Source organism: Staurois parvus, unplaced genomic scaffold, assembly GCF_062004578.1.
Source record: "Staurois parvus isolate SC_StPar_1 unplaced genomic scaffold, SC_StPar_1.0 ptg000068l, whole genome shotgun sequence".
Classification (NCBI taxonomy): domain Eukaryota; kingdom Metazoa; phylum Chordata; class Amphibia; order Anura; family Ranidae; genus Staurois; species Staurois parvus.
The window spans coordinates 747,859-764,256 of record NW_028317864.1 but is presented as its reverse complement, the minus strand read 5'-3'; the positions used below and the strand labels follow the sequence as shown (position 1 = coordinate 764,256).

Below are 16,398 nucleotides of genomic sequence, written 5' to 3'. Positions count from 1 at the left end.
ATTACAGCCTGAAGTCTGGAACGCATAGACATCACCAGACGCTGGGTTTCATCCCTGGTGATGCTCTGCCAGGCCTCTACTGCAACTGTCTTCAGTTCCTGCTTGTTCTTGGGGCATTTTACCTTCAGTTTTGTCTTCAGCAAGTGAAATGCATGCTCAATCGGATTTAGGTCAGGTGATTGACTTGGCCATTGCATAACATTCCACTTCTTTCCCTTAAAAAAACTCTTTGGTTGCTTTTGCAGTCTGCTTTGGGTCATTGTCCATCTGCACTGTGAAGCGGCGTCCAATGAGTTGTGAAGCATTTGGCTGAATATGAGCAGATAATATTGCCCGAAACACTTCAGAATTCATCCGGCTGCTTTTGTCAGCTGTCACAACATCAATAAATACAAGAGAACCAGTTCCATTGGCAGCCATACATGCCCACGCCATGACACTACCACCACCATGCTTCACTGATGAGGTGGTATGCTTAGGATCATGAGGAGTTCCTTTCCTTCTCCATACTCTTCTCTTCCCATCACTCTGGTACAAGTTGATCTTGGTCTCATCTGTCCATAGGATGTTGTTCCAGAACTGTGAAGGCTTTTTTAGATGTCGTTTGGCAAACTCTAATCTGGCCTTCCTGTTTTTGAGGCTCACTAGCTTGAGCTATTTTGCAAAGAAGAATGGGCAAAAATGTCACTCTTTAGATGTGCAAAGCTGGTAGAGACATCCCCAAAAAGACTTGCAGCTGTAATTGCAGCAAAAGGTGGTTCCACAAAGTATTGACTCGGGGGGCTGAATACAAATGCACACCACACTTTTCACATATTTGTAAAAAAAAATGTTAAAAAATTTTTTTGCAAATTATTTTCCTTCCACTTCACAATTATGTACCACTTTGTGTTGGTCTATCACATAAAATCCCAATAAAATTCATTTACCTTTTTGGTTGCAACATGACAAAATGTGGAAAATTTCAAGGGGTAGAAATACTTCTTCAGGGCACTGTACATTTCATTGGAACGGCAACAAACAAACATTCCAGCATCATCACCCTGCCCAATGCAGATTCGTGATTCATCACTTTCATCCACAGTTTATGATTGCTTTTCTTTAGCCCATTGTAATCTTGTTTTTTTCTGTTTTGGTGTTAATGATGGTTTTTGTTTGGCTTTTCTATATGTAAATCCCATTTCCTTTAGGGGATGTCTTACAGTTCAGTCACAGACATTGACCTCTGTTTCTGCCCATTTGTCCCTCATTTGTTTTGTTGCACATTTTCTGTTTTCAAGGCATATTGCTTTAAGTTTTCTATCTTGACGCTTTGATGTCTTCCTTGGTCTACCAGTACGCTTCCCTTTTACAACCTTCCCATTTGATTTGTACTTGGTCCAGAGTTTAGACACAGCTGACTGGGAACAACCAACATCTTTTGCAACATTCCATGATGATTTACCTTCTTTTATAATCCTCTCCTTTGTTTCAACTGCCATCTCTAGAGTTGGAGCCATGATTCATGTCAGTCAGCTTGGGGCAACAGCTCACTGCGGACTAATTAACAGATGTAATCTGATGCAGAAGTTTGTTTTAGAACTGCAAAGTACATGGTGATTCTATAACATTTTCCTCAGAATTGAGGGATTCCATATATTTTTCCTCTGCTTGATCTGCAAAAAGAGTTGCAACTGACTACAGTTTTCTTTTATTTAAGTGTTTCTTAAAGCCAGAAGGTTGGAATGTTAAATGAAAATAGTTTTGAAACATCTCTGTGATTGTTTGTTTTTCTACACAATTAAACAATTGAAAGAACATTTTGCAAGAGTGGTGATACCATACTTTTTGCCAGGGGTTGTAATAATAGTCAGAGGCTGCAGACACGGCGCTAGGGATGGTCAGAGGCTGCAGACACGGCGCTAGGGATGGTCAGAGGCTGCAGACACGGCGCTAGGGATGGTCAGAGGCTGCAGACACGGCGCTAGGGATGGTCAGAGGCTGCAGACACGGCGCTAGGGTTGGTCAGAGACTGCAGACACGGCGCTAGGGTTGGTCAGAGACTGCAGACACGGCGCTAGGGTTGGTCAGAGACTGCAGACACGGCGCTAGGGTTGGTCAGAGACTGCAGACACGGCGCTAGGGATGGTCAGAGACTGCAGACACGGCGCTAGGGATGGTCAGAGACTGCAGACACGGCGCTAGGGATGGTCAGAGACTGCAGACACGGCGCTAGGGATGGTCAGAGGCTGCAGACACGGTGCTAGGGATGGTCAGAGGCTGCAGACACGGTGCTAGGGATGGTCAGAGGCTGCAGACACGGTGCTAGGGATGGTCAGAGACTGCAGACACGGTACTAGGGTTGGTCAGAGACTGCAGACACGGCGCTAGGGATGGTCAGAGGCTGCAGACACGGCGCTAGGGATGGTCAGAGGCTGCAGACACGGCGCTAGGGATGGTCAGAGGCTGCAGACACGGCGCTAGAGATGGTCAGAGGCTGCAGACACGGCACTAGAGATGGTCAGAGATCATTTTCCCCCATGATTTCATACCTTGGAATATGGAAGACTTACATAAAAACCAGGCATATAGTCAGATCGGTCACTTTAATACAAGCCGCCTGATATATTACACCCCCTAGCCAACATCTATAGGAGAGCAGAAAATGGTATCTCCTTAACCGTCCCAGCAGGTATGTCATATTTCATATCTAGACGTTCAGCAGATGCTTCTGCATATTAATCTACTAGTGGCTAGGCTGCTAAATGCACTGAGGGTAAGTTATGGACCATGACATCGGCTGCGAGGGTTTTTAGTTCTAGCTTGGGTCTCCGCCCCAACACCCTCCCCAAATGAGGCGATTGGTTCTCTGCTGCAAGGAGACACCCTGCTGAGTTCCTAGAAAAGCTTTTATGCTTGGAGCAGAAGCTAAGTTGAAAAAGCTCCCTTTAACATCGGAACTAACTTTGGGAGATAAGGCCCTTTTGCTCAGAAAACTTGATCTGCTTAACCCAGGACTTTTGACAAGTATTTTATCTCTCTAAACTTCTTTCTGTTATCTCTTTGCTGTGTTATTGCTCTATGTATATATATTTAGGCTACATCTTTTTCTGGAAATATTTTTATTGCACCCTTTTGACCTTTTAGTAATAAATCTTACTTTCTGAAAGTGTTGAACTGTTTCTAAAGCTCTTTAATGCAAACTAAGAACCCCTGCCTCTGAAGAGCACTACTGTGTGTGTTTAAACCTCTATATATCCCTGCCTGTGGTGACAGTGGTATACGGATGATTATTCAAACATCATTGCCGAGTTTCCTCTTTCTCTGTATAAAAAGGTGGTGGTGGCAGTGTGAAGGGTTAATTGTGTAATTAACCTGACCCAGTAACAATCGCTCTCGGGCTGCGGGTACATAGATTGTGGTCCATTATCTGGAAAATCGTTGTGCAGGGTGCAGCTGGGTGTGGCATTGTTACGCACGTGACAGCGCGGTTTTAGATTGGCTAGTCCTTCGGTCACAATTTTGGTGAGAAGGGCTGGGGGTCTGACACTGCGATCGTCACACTAGGGATGGTCAGAGACTGCAGACACGGCACTAGGGATGGTCAGAGACTGCAGACACGGCACTAGGGATGGTCAGAGACTGCAGACACGGCACTAGGGATGGTCAGAGACTGCAGACAAATGTACTAGGGATGGTCAGAGACTGCAGACACGGCACTAGAGATGGTCAGAGACTGCAGACACGGCACTAGAGATGGTCAGAGACTGCAGACACGGCACTAGAGATGGTCAGAGACTGCAGACAAATGTACTAGGGATGGTCAGAGACTGTAGACACGGCACTAGAGATGGTCAGAGACTGCAGACAAATGTACTAGAGATGGTCAGAGTCTGCAGACAAATGTACTAGAGATGGTCAGAGTCTGCAGACAAATGTACTAGAGATGGTCAGAGTCTGCAGACAAATGTACTAGAGATGGTCAGAGTCTGCAGACAAATGTACTAGAGATGGTCAGAGTCTGCAGACAAATGTACTAGAGATGGTCAGAGTCTGCAGACAAATGTACTAGAGATGGTCAGAGTCTGCAGACAATGTACTAGAGATGGTCAGAGTCTGCAGACGCAGTACTAAGGATGGTCAGAGACTGCAGACAATGTACTAGAGAAGGTCAGTTTGCAGACGCAGTACTAGGGATGGTCAGAGACTGGACACACGGTACTGTGGATGGTCAGAGACTGCAGACACGGTACTGTGGATGGTCAGAGACTGCAGACACGGTACTGGGGATGGTCAGAGTCTGCAGACACGGTACTAAGGATGGTCAGAGACTGCAGACAATGTACTAGAGAAGGTCAGTTTGCAGACGCAGTACTAGGGATGGTCAGAGACTGGACACACGGTACTGTGGATGGTCAGAGACTGCAGACGCGGTACTGGGGATGGTCAGAGACTGCAGACGCGGTACTGGGGATGGTCAGAGACTGCAGACGCGGTACTGGGGATGGTCAGAGACTGCAGACGCGGTACTGGGGATGGTCAGAGACTGCAGACGCGGTACTGGGGATGGTCAGAGACTGCAGACGCGGTACTGGGGATGGTCAGAGACTGCAGACGCGGTACTGGGGATGGTCAGAGACTGCAGACGCGGTACTGGGGATGGTCAGAGACTGCAGACGCGGTACTGGGGATGGTCAGAGACTGCAGACGCGGTACTGGGGATGGTCAGAGTCTGCAGACGCTGTACTGGGGATGGTCAGAGTCTGCAGACGCGGTACTGGGGATGGTCAGAGTCTGCAGACGCGGTACTGGGGATGGTCAGAGTCTGCAGACGCGGTACTGGGGATGGTCAGAGTCTGCAGACGCGGTACTGGGGATGGTCAGAGTCTGCAGACGCGGTACTGGGGATGGTCAGAGACTGCAGAGATATTACATGGGACTGCTGTAAATCACAGCTATAACAGAGCCATAGGGACACACAGACTGGTGTCTGCAGGAGCCCTGAGGGCCATAGGTTGGACAGCAGGCCTCTCTATGCAGTGTACACTAGGCTCTTACATATGTATTGTAGGCCCCATTCACATGGCTGCGTCACATTAGTTGTGCATTTTTCCCACACAGCGTAGGGCGGCCCATTCATGTGGACAGTCTGCTCTATGCATACCTATAGACGTTCCTGGTCCTCAGCTCCACGTTTGAGGGGACAATTACTGGCAGCACGGTATTTCATACATTTCCAGAAGAGCCAGGTATGAGTGCAGCCTTCTAGAGTGATCTATGTATATACATACACCGGTGTCAGCAGCAGGCATTGCCCCGCTCTCTATGTAGACCCTCCTTCCTCCACCAACATGGCGGCCGGCTCCTGACACTGGCCGTCACGTGACGCTGAGCCGGGCGGAGAGGAGCGGACTACATTTCCCGTCATGACGCGAGTGAGGTGAGGATGGCGGGCCGCCTCAGCCTGGTGTTGTCGGTGGTTTGGGTGGCCGGCTCCGGGCTCTGCTGGCAGCTCTCCTCCCTCCATTGCAGTCTATACTCCAGCAGCGCCTGTGACTGCAGCTTCCGGCCCGGCTTGGATGGTGAGTAGAGAAGACTGCCCTCCCCCCCGGACTTAATGGTTCATTCCACTGGGGGGATTTAGTTATTGTCTCTTAAAGGGACACTTCACAGATAAGTGGGGTGGGGGGCAATTATAGTTCGTGTTCAGCTACAAGCTATTCTCCTTGGTTTTAGAGAGTGGTGATGGGTTAGACCCCCCCCCCCCCCGCCTTTACTGTTCTCTGGTTCCTGTTGAGAGATTTCCCCTCACTTCCTGTCCTGGTGACAACCTTTTACCAAACAGGAAGTGAGAACTCTTCTAAAGTGACACAGAAATACCTTTCTTCTCTTTAGTAGTTTATGAGGAGGCAATAGACCCTGTTTATTCTGCTGGTGTCCCCTATTGCTGGCTTCTCCTCACTTCCTGTCTGGTAGAAAGATATCAGCAGGACAGGAAGTGAGGGGAAATCTCTCTCTAGGAGCTCCAGATAGCAGGGAAATCATGAGACGACATGTAATCCTTCTCCACTCCATCCAAAACTACAAAATTCTACTTTGAACTGACAACCTAGTCTGAACCCTCCTAATGCACCCCATACCTATGATAGATCAGTAGGGGACCTGGTACAGTCCGGGGGCCCTATGCAGGCCGAGCAAGAGAAGATTGCTCCCCTCCCCCATCCATAATATCCTCCACTGCCGCCTGTGGTCAGTGCGGCTGCCTGATATCTCACACACTGACAGCACAGGACTGGACACACTCCCTGCTCCGCTCATACTTCTCCACCTAGCGTCTGCAGTATTTTTCCAGCTGGGGGGGCATAATTGTATGTCATCCAATTCAGGGGGGATCAGCTGAAATGCGAGATGTCTGAGCTGTTTTTACATTTTTGTTTACATACTTAAAACATAATTTTAGGCCTGAAAATGACACAAATCCCCATAAACATGCCTTATTTTCTGAGATCAGAGACCCTAAGGAATAACATGGTGGTGGTCGCGGTATTTTATGCCTCGCGGAATTAGCAAAACAGTCTAGAAAACAAAACAGTAAAAATACACTAATGTTAAAGGATAAGTTCACCTTTTGGACAAAAATAAGAAATGTACCTTTTTTTTTTTTTTGCATTTTTTAAAAACACGATTAACTCTTGGGTGTTCATTCCATTGGGCAGAATTGTAACCTCTTCACGCTGGCCGAACGCAAATGTGCGGCGTCCCAGCATCTAGGCCTAGACGCCAAGCGGCTGCACATTTGTATTCTATGAAAAAAGAACATATGTGCCGAGAGCACGTGCCCTGCGCTCCCAGCACACGTCCGGTACTCACGGAAAGGTCCCGATCTCTTTCGATCGGGACCTTTCCCGATCATGTGACCGCCATGACGGCGTGTCACGGCGGTCACATGACCCTAAACCCCGCCCCACCTCCCGGCTTCTGAAACCCTTAAAGGGCCGGGAGGCGCCGGCGTGAAGGGGTTAATGTATTCTGGCTATTGGAATGAATGAACACTGAAGTGGAGTTCCACTCATCCTGTCAAAAAATAAAAGTCAGCAGCTACAAAAACTGTAGCTGCTGACTTTTAAAAAAACAGCCACTCACCTGTCCCTGGGTCCCGTGGTGTGTCCCCGCAGCCCGTTTCACCGGCCATCCTGGAGGCCGGCATCTTCAGTGTGGTCATCCGAGTGTGACTGCTTGCGGCTTCACAGCCGGGTACCCACTGTGCATGTGTGAGTAGCGCTGCACTTCATGAATGGTCCTGTAGTCTTCTGGGACCTGTCACGTGTCGCAGAAGACTACAGGAGGGAGGGAGGACACCTTTAGTTTCCGATCGCCTAGGCCAGTGATGGCGAACCTTTTTGAGCCCGAGTGCCCAAACTGCAACCCAAAACCAACTTATTTCTTTCAAAGTGCCAACACTGCAATGAAACCTGAATATCGAGCTTTTGGTTTAGAAAAAACAACTCGTACAGTAGTGCAAACTAATTAACAGTACAGGGATGACCAGAGACTGCGGACACAGTACAGGGATGACCAGAGACTGCAGACACAGTACAGGGATGACCAGAGACTGCGGACACAGTACAGGGATGACCAGAGACTGCGGACACAGTACAGGGATGACCAGAGACTGCGGACACAGTACAGGGATGACCAGAGACTGCGGACACAGTACAGGAGATGACCAGAGACTGCGGACACAGTACAGGGATGACCAGAGACTGCAGACACAGTACAGGGGATGACCAGAGACTGCAGACACAGTACAGGGGATGACCAGAGACTGCAGACACAGTACAGGGGATGACCAGAGACTGCAGACACAGTACAGGGGATGACCAGAGACTGCGGACACAGTACAGGAGATGACCAGAGACTGCGGACACAGTACAGGGATGACCAGAGACTGCGGACAGTACAGGGATGACCAGAGACTGCGGAAAGCACAGGGATGACCAGAGACTGCAGACAGTACAGGGATGACCAGAGACTGCGGACAGTACAGATGACTGCTGACCTTTGGGGAGGGAGGGGGAGCGGGTACCTGAATTTGACAGGTACCCGCTCTTACTTCCGCAGAGTTTTTTTTTTTTATCTTACCTGTTCCTTTATCCAGCCGCGCGCTGTCTTCCCGGCTTCTGTAGTGTGGGCGCTCGTCGGACAGCCGGATGCCCAGTGCGCATGCGCGAGAAGCGCTGCGCTTTGTGATTGGTCCGGCGGCTTCTGGGATCTGTCATGTGTCACGCACACTACAGAAGCCGGGAAGACAGCGCGCCGCTGGATAGAGGGACAGGTACGGTCCCACTGGAGAGCTGAGCGGCCGGCCCGGTATTCTGACACGGCGGCGGTGGAAATACCGGACCGGCCGCTCTATATTCGCTCCATAAGATGCACTGACATTTTCCCCCCTTTTTTGGGGGAAAAAAAGTGCGTCTTATGGAGCGAAAAATACGGTATTCTCCTGGCGTGCCCACAGATAAGGCTCGGCGTGCCGGCTGTGGCACGCGTGCCACGGGTTCGCCATCACTGGCCTAGGCGGTGCGACCACAATTGGGAGCCGGTACCTGTCAAATTCTGGTACCCACTCCCCCCCCCCCCCCCCACGCCCCTCCAAGGTGCCAATCCTTAATAGGGAGCGGGGGAGTAGTCCTTAAAGCGGAACTTCCCCTTTTGGGTGGAGCTCCGCTTTAAGCGTGTTTACATGCTTTTAGGTTGCATCAGGCATATATTCTTCAGAAGACGCTCCCCCCGTGCACACTGACAGTGGGGTTTTTTGTACCTCCTAAATGCTGATGTTTGCAAAGCACATAGGCTAGCATAGAGGGGTATGTAGAGGCAGAAAAAACATGAAACGTCCTTAAAAGCGGGGTTTTTGATGTCATGCATACATAAAGCGAGGGGGGCTGAAGTTCCTCTTTAAGGCTGGCCATATACCAGTAGATTTGGCATTTTTCATTTTAAGAACCTTTATTCAATTTTCTAATCGTTAGTGGTGTGAATCGATATTCTTTTTCAGCTGCAGTGACTAGAAAATTTGAAGAAGGCAGGATAGAAAATGTTTCTGTTGGAAACATTTCTAACCATGAATGCAGTTTTCATTCGCTCCAAAATCGAATGTTCAAAGTAGTTTATGAAGGACTTTCGAACGCCATTCATCATGTCCTTGGATGTACTGGAGAGAATTTTCATATGAACGTTCATTCAAAAAAATCTACTAGTGTATGGCCAGCTTATAGGATAAGCTCACCTTTTGGAACATGTTACATGTTCCACCCATTTTTAGGGTGGTACATGTAACATGTTCCAGCAGCTGCAGTCTCTGCCCCCCTCTGTGACAGCTGGTGGGCACTGTCACAATTTGAAAGTATTGTGGCCACGTGGGGCTCCGCCCACACAGTTGCATCTTTCATTCACAGGTTCCTGTGAATGAATGCCTACAAGTACCATCAGCCTTTGCGGCTTGTAGGTTTCAATGTACTGCGAGGGCACTGGTGAGCACTTCCATAATCCATTGAGCTTCCTGGCCAGCAATAACTGCCTGCTCGTTTCGGAGGTACAGGCAGATATCTACACTGACAGTCTGCCTGACATTGCACCGGCGATCTGCTGATTGCAATGATTTACAGGCTCCCAAGGAAAAAAATAATAAATGCACATTTTATTTTTACCTGAAAAAAATGTGCATTTATTCTATTTTTTTTTAATTTAATAAAGTGAATGTATCCTTTAGGACACGCAGTTGGTGATAATGAATGCAGACCCTCCCACTTTGCAGTATGGAAAGGCCTATAAAAATGATGTCACAACAGAGAAAGGTTCTACATCTTACTTGATTCCTTGCAAAGAAAATTGTTCACATGCAGGTGATTTATAAGCAAAAGCGGAGTTTCACTATAAATTCTCTTCACCCTCTGCACACCACATGAAAACTGAAATCATCCTTCTATTTTCTCTAAAGCAATAAGTGTCTTGTTTAGTCTCTGCTTTGGTAGTCTCATATGACATATTCTGGGGCTGGCTGGGGTTTAGACAGCATACAAATGGTGAAGCTGAAACTCCCTAGAGATACAACAAAAGTTTCAGAAAATGGAAGTCTCAATCTTTAGAGTAATGCACAGAGACAAACCTAAAAATTGAATCCAGATATAACTGGTATGGGCAACTATTCAATGTGCTAATAGAAAACTCTTGGCGTTTCCTTTCAATTTGAACGTTACTTTATCTTGTTGTCTCTGCAGCCTTGGAGTGTGACCTTGCTCGCAATTTGTTCGGGCAGCATCTGGCCCAGGAGCTGGTGGTGAAAACCCTGAGACAGTTTATGGAGACCGATTACCCCAGCAAACCCCTCGTATTGTCCTTCCATGGCTGGAGTGGCACCGGCAAGACATTCCTGAGTTCCCTGCTGGTAAAACATTTGTACAGAGATGGAAGCCGCAGCCCCTATGTCCATCATTTCTCTCCAGTCCTGAACTTCCCTCATGCTCAGAATCTCAAACAGTACAAGGTGGGCCTCTGTATTTTATCAGTATGATTAACCATCTTAAAAGATAATTGGAGGAATATTGCCGCCCTGCTGGTGTCAGTGGAAGGAATAGTGTCCCATCATTGGAGTCAGGAGAAAGAATGGTGTTCCATCGTTGGAGTCAGTGGGAGGAATGGTGTTCCATCGTTGGAGTCAGTGGGAGGAATGGTGCCCCATGGTTGGTGTCAGTGGGAGGAATAGTGCCCCATGGTTGGTGTCAGTGGGAGGAATGGTGCCCCATGGTTGGTGTCAGTCAGTGGGAGGAATGGTGCCCCATGGTTGGTGTCAGTGGGAGGAATGGTGCCCCATGGTTGGTGTCAGTGGGAGGAATGGTGCCCCATGGTTGGTGTCAGTGGGTGGAATAGTGCCCCATTGTTTGCGTCAGTGGGAGGAACAGTGCCCCATTATTGGTGCCAGTGAGGGAAATAGTGTTGCATCTTTGGTGTCAGCGGGAGGAATGGTGCAAATGGGAAGAATAGTGCTTGCATCAATGGGAGGAATAGCGCTCCAAGAGCCAGATAAAATTTTTAAAAAAGGGCTGCATCTGGCCCTTGGGCCACGGTTTGGAGACCAGGAAAACCACACTTTAAGTCTAAGTACACTCATCCTTTTTGTAGTTCATTCACAGTTCTGTGAATGAATGATGCAGCCGTGCAGGCAGAGATCCCCACAGCCACACAAATCTCCAAAGTGACAGCTGCTGCAGGGGAGAAGAACCCCCACATGCTTTCACAGGGTGGGTTTTTTTTTTTTTTTTTTTGGGGGGGGGAGAGGGGCATCACTTGCACATTACAGCCCTTTAGACTTCAATGGGGCTGTGCCTTGAGGCTGGAGACTGTCTTGTAGAAGTCTAAACGGCTGTAATGTGCAGGCATGGCCAGGATGTAAACAAGCACCAGAGGCAGTAACTGTCAGAGCCAGGCAAGTATGCATGGATGTGGTGGGTAGTGCACATAGGTACATTTTGGAGACATTAGGAGGAATTAGTGGTCCATTGTTCTGACAAAGAAAAAAATTATCTAATCTTTATTTCTATTATTATGAATTGTATCGTCATCTAGGAGAACCTCAAACAGTGGATCCAGGGTAACCTCACCACTTGTGGTCGATCCATGTTTGTGTTTGAAGAAATGGACAAAATGCACCCGGGGCTCATAGATGTCCTTGTCCCTTTCCTTGGCCCGTCGTGGGTGGTGATTGGTTCAAATTACAAGAAGGCCATATTTATCTTCATAAGGTTAGTACATGGGATCATTCTTCAATGATGTGTACACCCTTACCTACAATGACTTACATTTGTTATAGAGATTCTCATCCTAAAAGAAAAACCTCCCCACCTGCTAATTCTCACCTTTGCCGTACATCTCATTACTTCGTTCCCCTGCCTGAACTCTCACGAAAAAATGGCGCTCCTCTGTATGAGGGAGGATGTGGCCTCCAGGATGAGTAGCTAATTGCTAGGCTCGAACACTGTCACATGAGCAAAGAGAAGAACAACTTAGAGCTTACACAGGGTTAGAACTCCCAGCTGTGATGGTGGAACAGATTGGTGGGGGAGTGCAGCATAGGTGGGTGGGGCTCTCTTAAGAGAACCTTTTACTTTGCCCTGATTGGGCATTGTGATGGCTTATTTGTATTGCCAATGTATTCATGCAACACATACCTTTTAGTTGCACAATTGTTTTAAGTTGTACAATTGTTTCTGACGCCAGCATTGATTTTGTTTTGTACAATGTTTTCTTTTTTTTCTTATTGTAAAGGGTAATTTTTTAAAATAATAAACATGTTCTACTTGCCTGCTCTGTGCAATGGTTTTTATACAGAGCTGCCACAATCCTCCTCTCCTAGGGTCCCTTGCCAGCACCATAGGTAGTCACTTCCTATTGTGGCACACCTGCAAGCTTGATCCTGAGCTGCGCTGCCTGTGTCCATAGACCCACACAGTGCGGCTCGGCCCCACCCCGTTCCCTCAACATGATTTCATTGACAGCAGCAGGAGCCAGTGGCTTTCGTTGTTGCCTTTCTGTCCTGTGAGGAGGGACAGAGCGGAGAAAGTCGCTGCTCTCGTGCACAGTGCTGGATTGTTGATATTAGGCTAAGGTAAGTATTTGGGGGTGGGGGGGGGATTGGAGGGGGAGCTGCACACAGAAGTCTTTTTACATTAATGCATTAACGTAAAAAAAAAAAAATTCCCTTTAGAACTACTTTATGTAGAGAAAATATTTTTCTGTGCACATTGAGTTCACAGACAGAAATACATCAGCAGCTGTCAATGACATCTGTTTACTAACAAAGCCATGTGATCGGGCACCACACTGATTAGTTCCTAATCATTATTAGAGATCAATAGCTGTCAGTGAGAGTGTGGTCTCACAGCTAGGAGCACACCGCACAATGCACTCATTGCTGTCTAACGTAGAATGTTCCTTAAATTTGGGTCATTGTTCAAGGGCTGGTAATCTTACAGATTGCGGGTGAGGGGGGGTGTAAAGGAAATGTATGGTTGTTTTGTACAGGTAATCTATCCTTTATATTTAGGGCTGAATTTATTTTATTTTCTCTTTAGTCAGGTAAATAAAAAAAATATATATATATTGCTGTTTATTATTTACCACATCTAGACAGTAGCTGGTGTTCAGCAATCCCATTCTTCAGGACTTCTGAGTATTTTATTTCTATCATGTAAAGCGTGCTATTTGAATACGTTTTTCAGAATGCACACACCCCTCCCTGTCCTAAATTCATACAACTCCACATGGAACTTCGATTAGTTTGCTGGGATGTTTGAAAAGAAAGCATACTGCATTCTATGGTAATTCTTACATTGAAGATGTTATATAAGTGACGGTAAACATTTTAAGAAAATGTTTAAATGAAATTAACCAAAAACTGCTTTTTTTTTTTTTTTTTTTTTTAAGATATGTAGCCCACTAATATACTTGTGTTTTGCAGCAATTCGGGAGGAGATGACATTAATCGGGTGGCTCTGAAATTCTGGAGAGAACGCAGGGACAGAGAAGAGATCCAGCTGAGGGATGTAGAGTCGGCTATAGCCAACACTGTGATATCAGACCATGAACGTGAGTGCAGCTTACCAACATAAACTAAACACTATACTGTGCTTGTGTCACCAAACCACTGTCCAAATGGAAAATGTCTATGATATATACAGGGATTGGACAAAAAAATGGAAACAACGTGATTTGCAGGTGTGAAAGTGATGGCCTGTTTCCTGTTGATAACGGAAGTGATGTAACACACCTTTGCTTCCGCTGGGTGATGAGACACCTAGCTAACAGGTCGGAAGCCTTACTTTTGTCATTCACTGCGTGCGATGCTAGTAATACAGAGACATGTCAGAGCTTACTGAGCTTCAAAGAGAGCAAATTGTTGGTCCTGCTTAGCTGGAGCCTCTGTGACTGAAGTTGCCATTTATTTGACATGTCGCAAGGTACAGTATCAAAGGTCATGACAGCATATACAGTTTCTGGGAAAACATCATCTGATAAGCATAATTGTGGTTGACATTTGTCAAGTGACTGACAAAAGGACATTGCACAGGTCCTGGAATAAGAAAACAGCTGCTGTAAAAGTGACTGCAGAGCTCAATCTCCGTCTTCACGGGACTGAGATTGAGCTCTGCAGCCACATTTGTAACTGTTGTTTTCTTATTCCGAGTCACAATTTCCTTTTGTCTCTCAGTCAGCTGACCATGTCAACCGCTCTTATGCTTATCAGATGACGTTTTCCCAGAAACTGTATATGCCGTCATAACCTTTTTGATATTGTATCCCACAGCAGGGCAAATAATTTGGCAACTTCAGTCACAGAGGCACCAGCTAAGCAGTACCAACAATTTGCCCTCTTTGAAGCTCAGTAAGTTCTGATATGACTCTGTATTACTAGCAGCGCACACAGTGAATGAAGAAAGTGAGGCTTCCCACCTGTTAGCTAGGTATCTCATCACACAGCGGAAGATAAAACAAAATAATTATTATATCACTTTCAAGATGAAACCTGTCACTTTCACACCTGCAAATCATGTAGTGTTTCCAGATTAATATATATATATATATATATATATATATATATATATATATATAATTATATAGATAGATCTCTCCATTAATTTTTTTCAAATCAAAGTTTGTTGAGCTTGATGGTGCCAGTGGGGTTACCCACAGCTTGATTCCTGAAATATGGATGATGTACGGCCTTCCTAAGACATAGCTATCCCCTCATTAATTTGATTTATTTACTATATGTGCATCTTCTTTGGCAGATGGCTTCTGGCAGTCCGAGATCATCAAGCAGAACCTCATAGATGTCATTGTGCCTTTTTTGCCCTTACGCCCTAACCACGTCAGACAGTGCGTTCGCAGTGAGCTGGAACAGCAAGACTTGGCTAAGGAAGAAGATATTGTTCAGTCTGTAGCAGACAGTCTGGTTTACATTCCTGAAGATGAAAAGGTTTTCTCCTCAACGGGCTGCAAAACAGTACCATCCCGCATCAACTACTACTTGTGAGTAGAGGCAGAGGAGACTTGGAGACATCTCTGCGCAATGTGCATCCTTCGCCTCTCTAGAACCACCTCATGTTGGGAGATGCCCGCTGCTCAGTGTCTGGTTATCTAGAAAAACTGCTGATTGCCACGTACAAAGTTCAGTGTGTTATGAGGGTTTTATTGAGACATTATTGGATAAGTGACCTGTTTACAAGGACTGAGCTGGAAATAGAGAAATGCATATCAAATCTCATATTTATTTAGACAAGGGAAGCTACTATATGCTGACAGTGTTGGAGTCAAGGTACAAATGTGTGGAAGTGACAGAGGTCAGCATTGGTTGCCTTGTTGTGTAGGAATTTCCACTTGCTGAAGAAACGGGAATGATCTTTTCCAGCTTTTATTAAACCGTATTTGTTGAGGGATGTCCCATATGGAGATGGGTTGTCGAAGACAGAGGAAGGTTCTGCTGGGTCACAGAACCAAAACTAACCTCTTTGAAGGAGATCATGAGAGTAGGAGGAAGGTGCCAGGAGATGGAGGCGGTGGATGGCTTCTTTGTCTCTTCAGTACCCTTTCTTCCTGGTGAAGCCCCTATCCTTCTGTGTCCCATTATATAACATTTTAGACATCTCAAGTCAAAATAAAATTTGTAATGAACTTGGAAGAGATTTGTAATTTTTTATCAAATAGACCACCATTCTGCCTATGTGTGATCAGCTATATATAAAGGCGGTACCATATAGTGGATGACTATCTTGCATGGTCAAATGAGAGCCTGTCCTATCTGGAGATATCTCACTGCCAATGTCCTTGCTCTCTATTTATCAATGTATGGCCTGAATAGATGTCCACTCAGGAGTTACTGTCCTCCCTGGGTTTACTTGCACTTCATCTTCAGGAGTGGACATTGTGTTTACTTTCCATATATCGTCTCTAAAGAAACCATGCTGGGCAAGCTATGAAACACCAGAAATTGAATTGGACCAGAAAGATTGTTTGGAATAAAACAGATTCCTCACAAGTCATCTTGAATTCAAGCATGAATAGACCATGGTGTTCTTGTAAGCTCAAGTGCTAAAGCTATTAAGTGTCTTCGATGATCCAGTGTGAAGTTCATAGGACTCTGTCATGAAAATGGAGAACTCGAGTGGTTGTGATTAAGGTTGGATGCTGAAAATAAAGACCCATTGGCTATTTAGTACTCTTCATAAACGCACAGCTGACTCACAGTTAAAGTGTTACTAAACCCAGAACTCTACATTCACTATATCTGGTCTCCCACAGTACACAGAAGATAGAAGTGCAATTATGTTAGTAAATGTAAACTGCTAAATACCTTTGCTCATC

The 16,398-nt window shown here is 46.2% G+C and overlaps 1 protein-coding gene across 1 annotated transcript; it reads left to right on the top strand.

The window, feature by feature from the left end:
* Nucleotides 1–5,397: 5,397 nt before the first annotated feature.
* On the top strand, nucleotides 5,398–15,715 carry TOR2A (torsin family 2 member A). Its single transcript, XM_089668996.1, has 5 exons — nucleotides 5,398–5,561; nucleotides 10,260–10,525; nucleotides 11,605–11,780; nucleotides 13,496–13,623; nucleotides 14,826–15,715. The coding sequence occupies exons 1-5, from the start codon at nucleotides 5,426–5,428 to the stop codon at nucleotides 15,068–15,070; spliced, it is 951 nt and encodes a 316-aa protein (XP_089525122.1). The 5' UTR covers nucleotides 5,398–5,425; the 3' UTR covers nucleotides 15,071–15,715.
* Nucleotides 15,716–16,398: the final 683 nt, after the last annotated feature.

Bases quoted from the DNA above. Each gene is read 5' to 3' on its own strand.
- TOR2A (XM_089668996.1), top strand. From the start codon at position 5,426: ATGGCGGGCCGCCTCAGCCTGGTGTTGTCGGTGGTTTGGGTGGCCGGC. The intron at 5,562-10,259 runs GTGAGTAGAGAA...TTGTCTCTGCAG, and splicing joins CTTCCGGCCCGGCTTGGATG to CCTTGGAGTGTGACCTTGCT. The intron at 11,781-13,495 runs GTTAGTACATGG...TGTGTTTTGCAG, and splicing joins GCCATATTTATCTTCATAAG to CAATTCGGGAGGAGATGACA.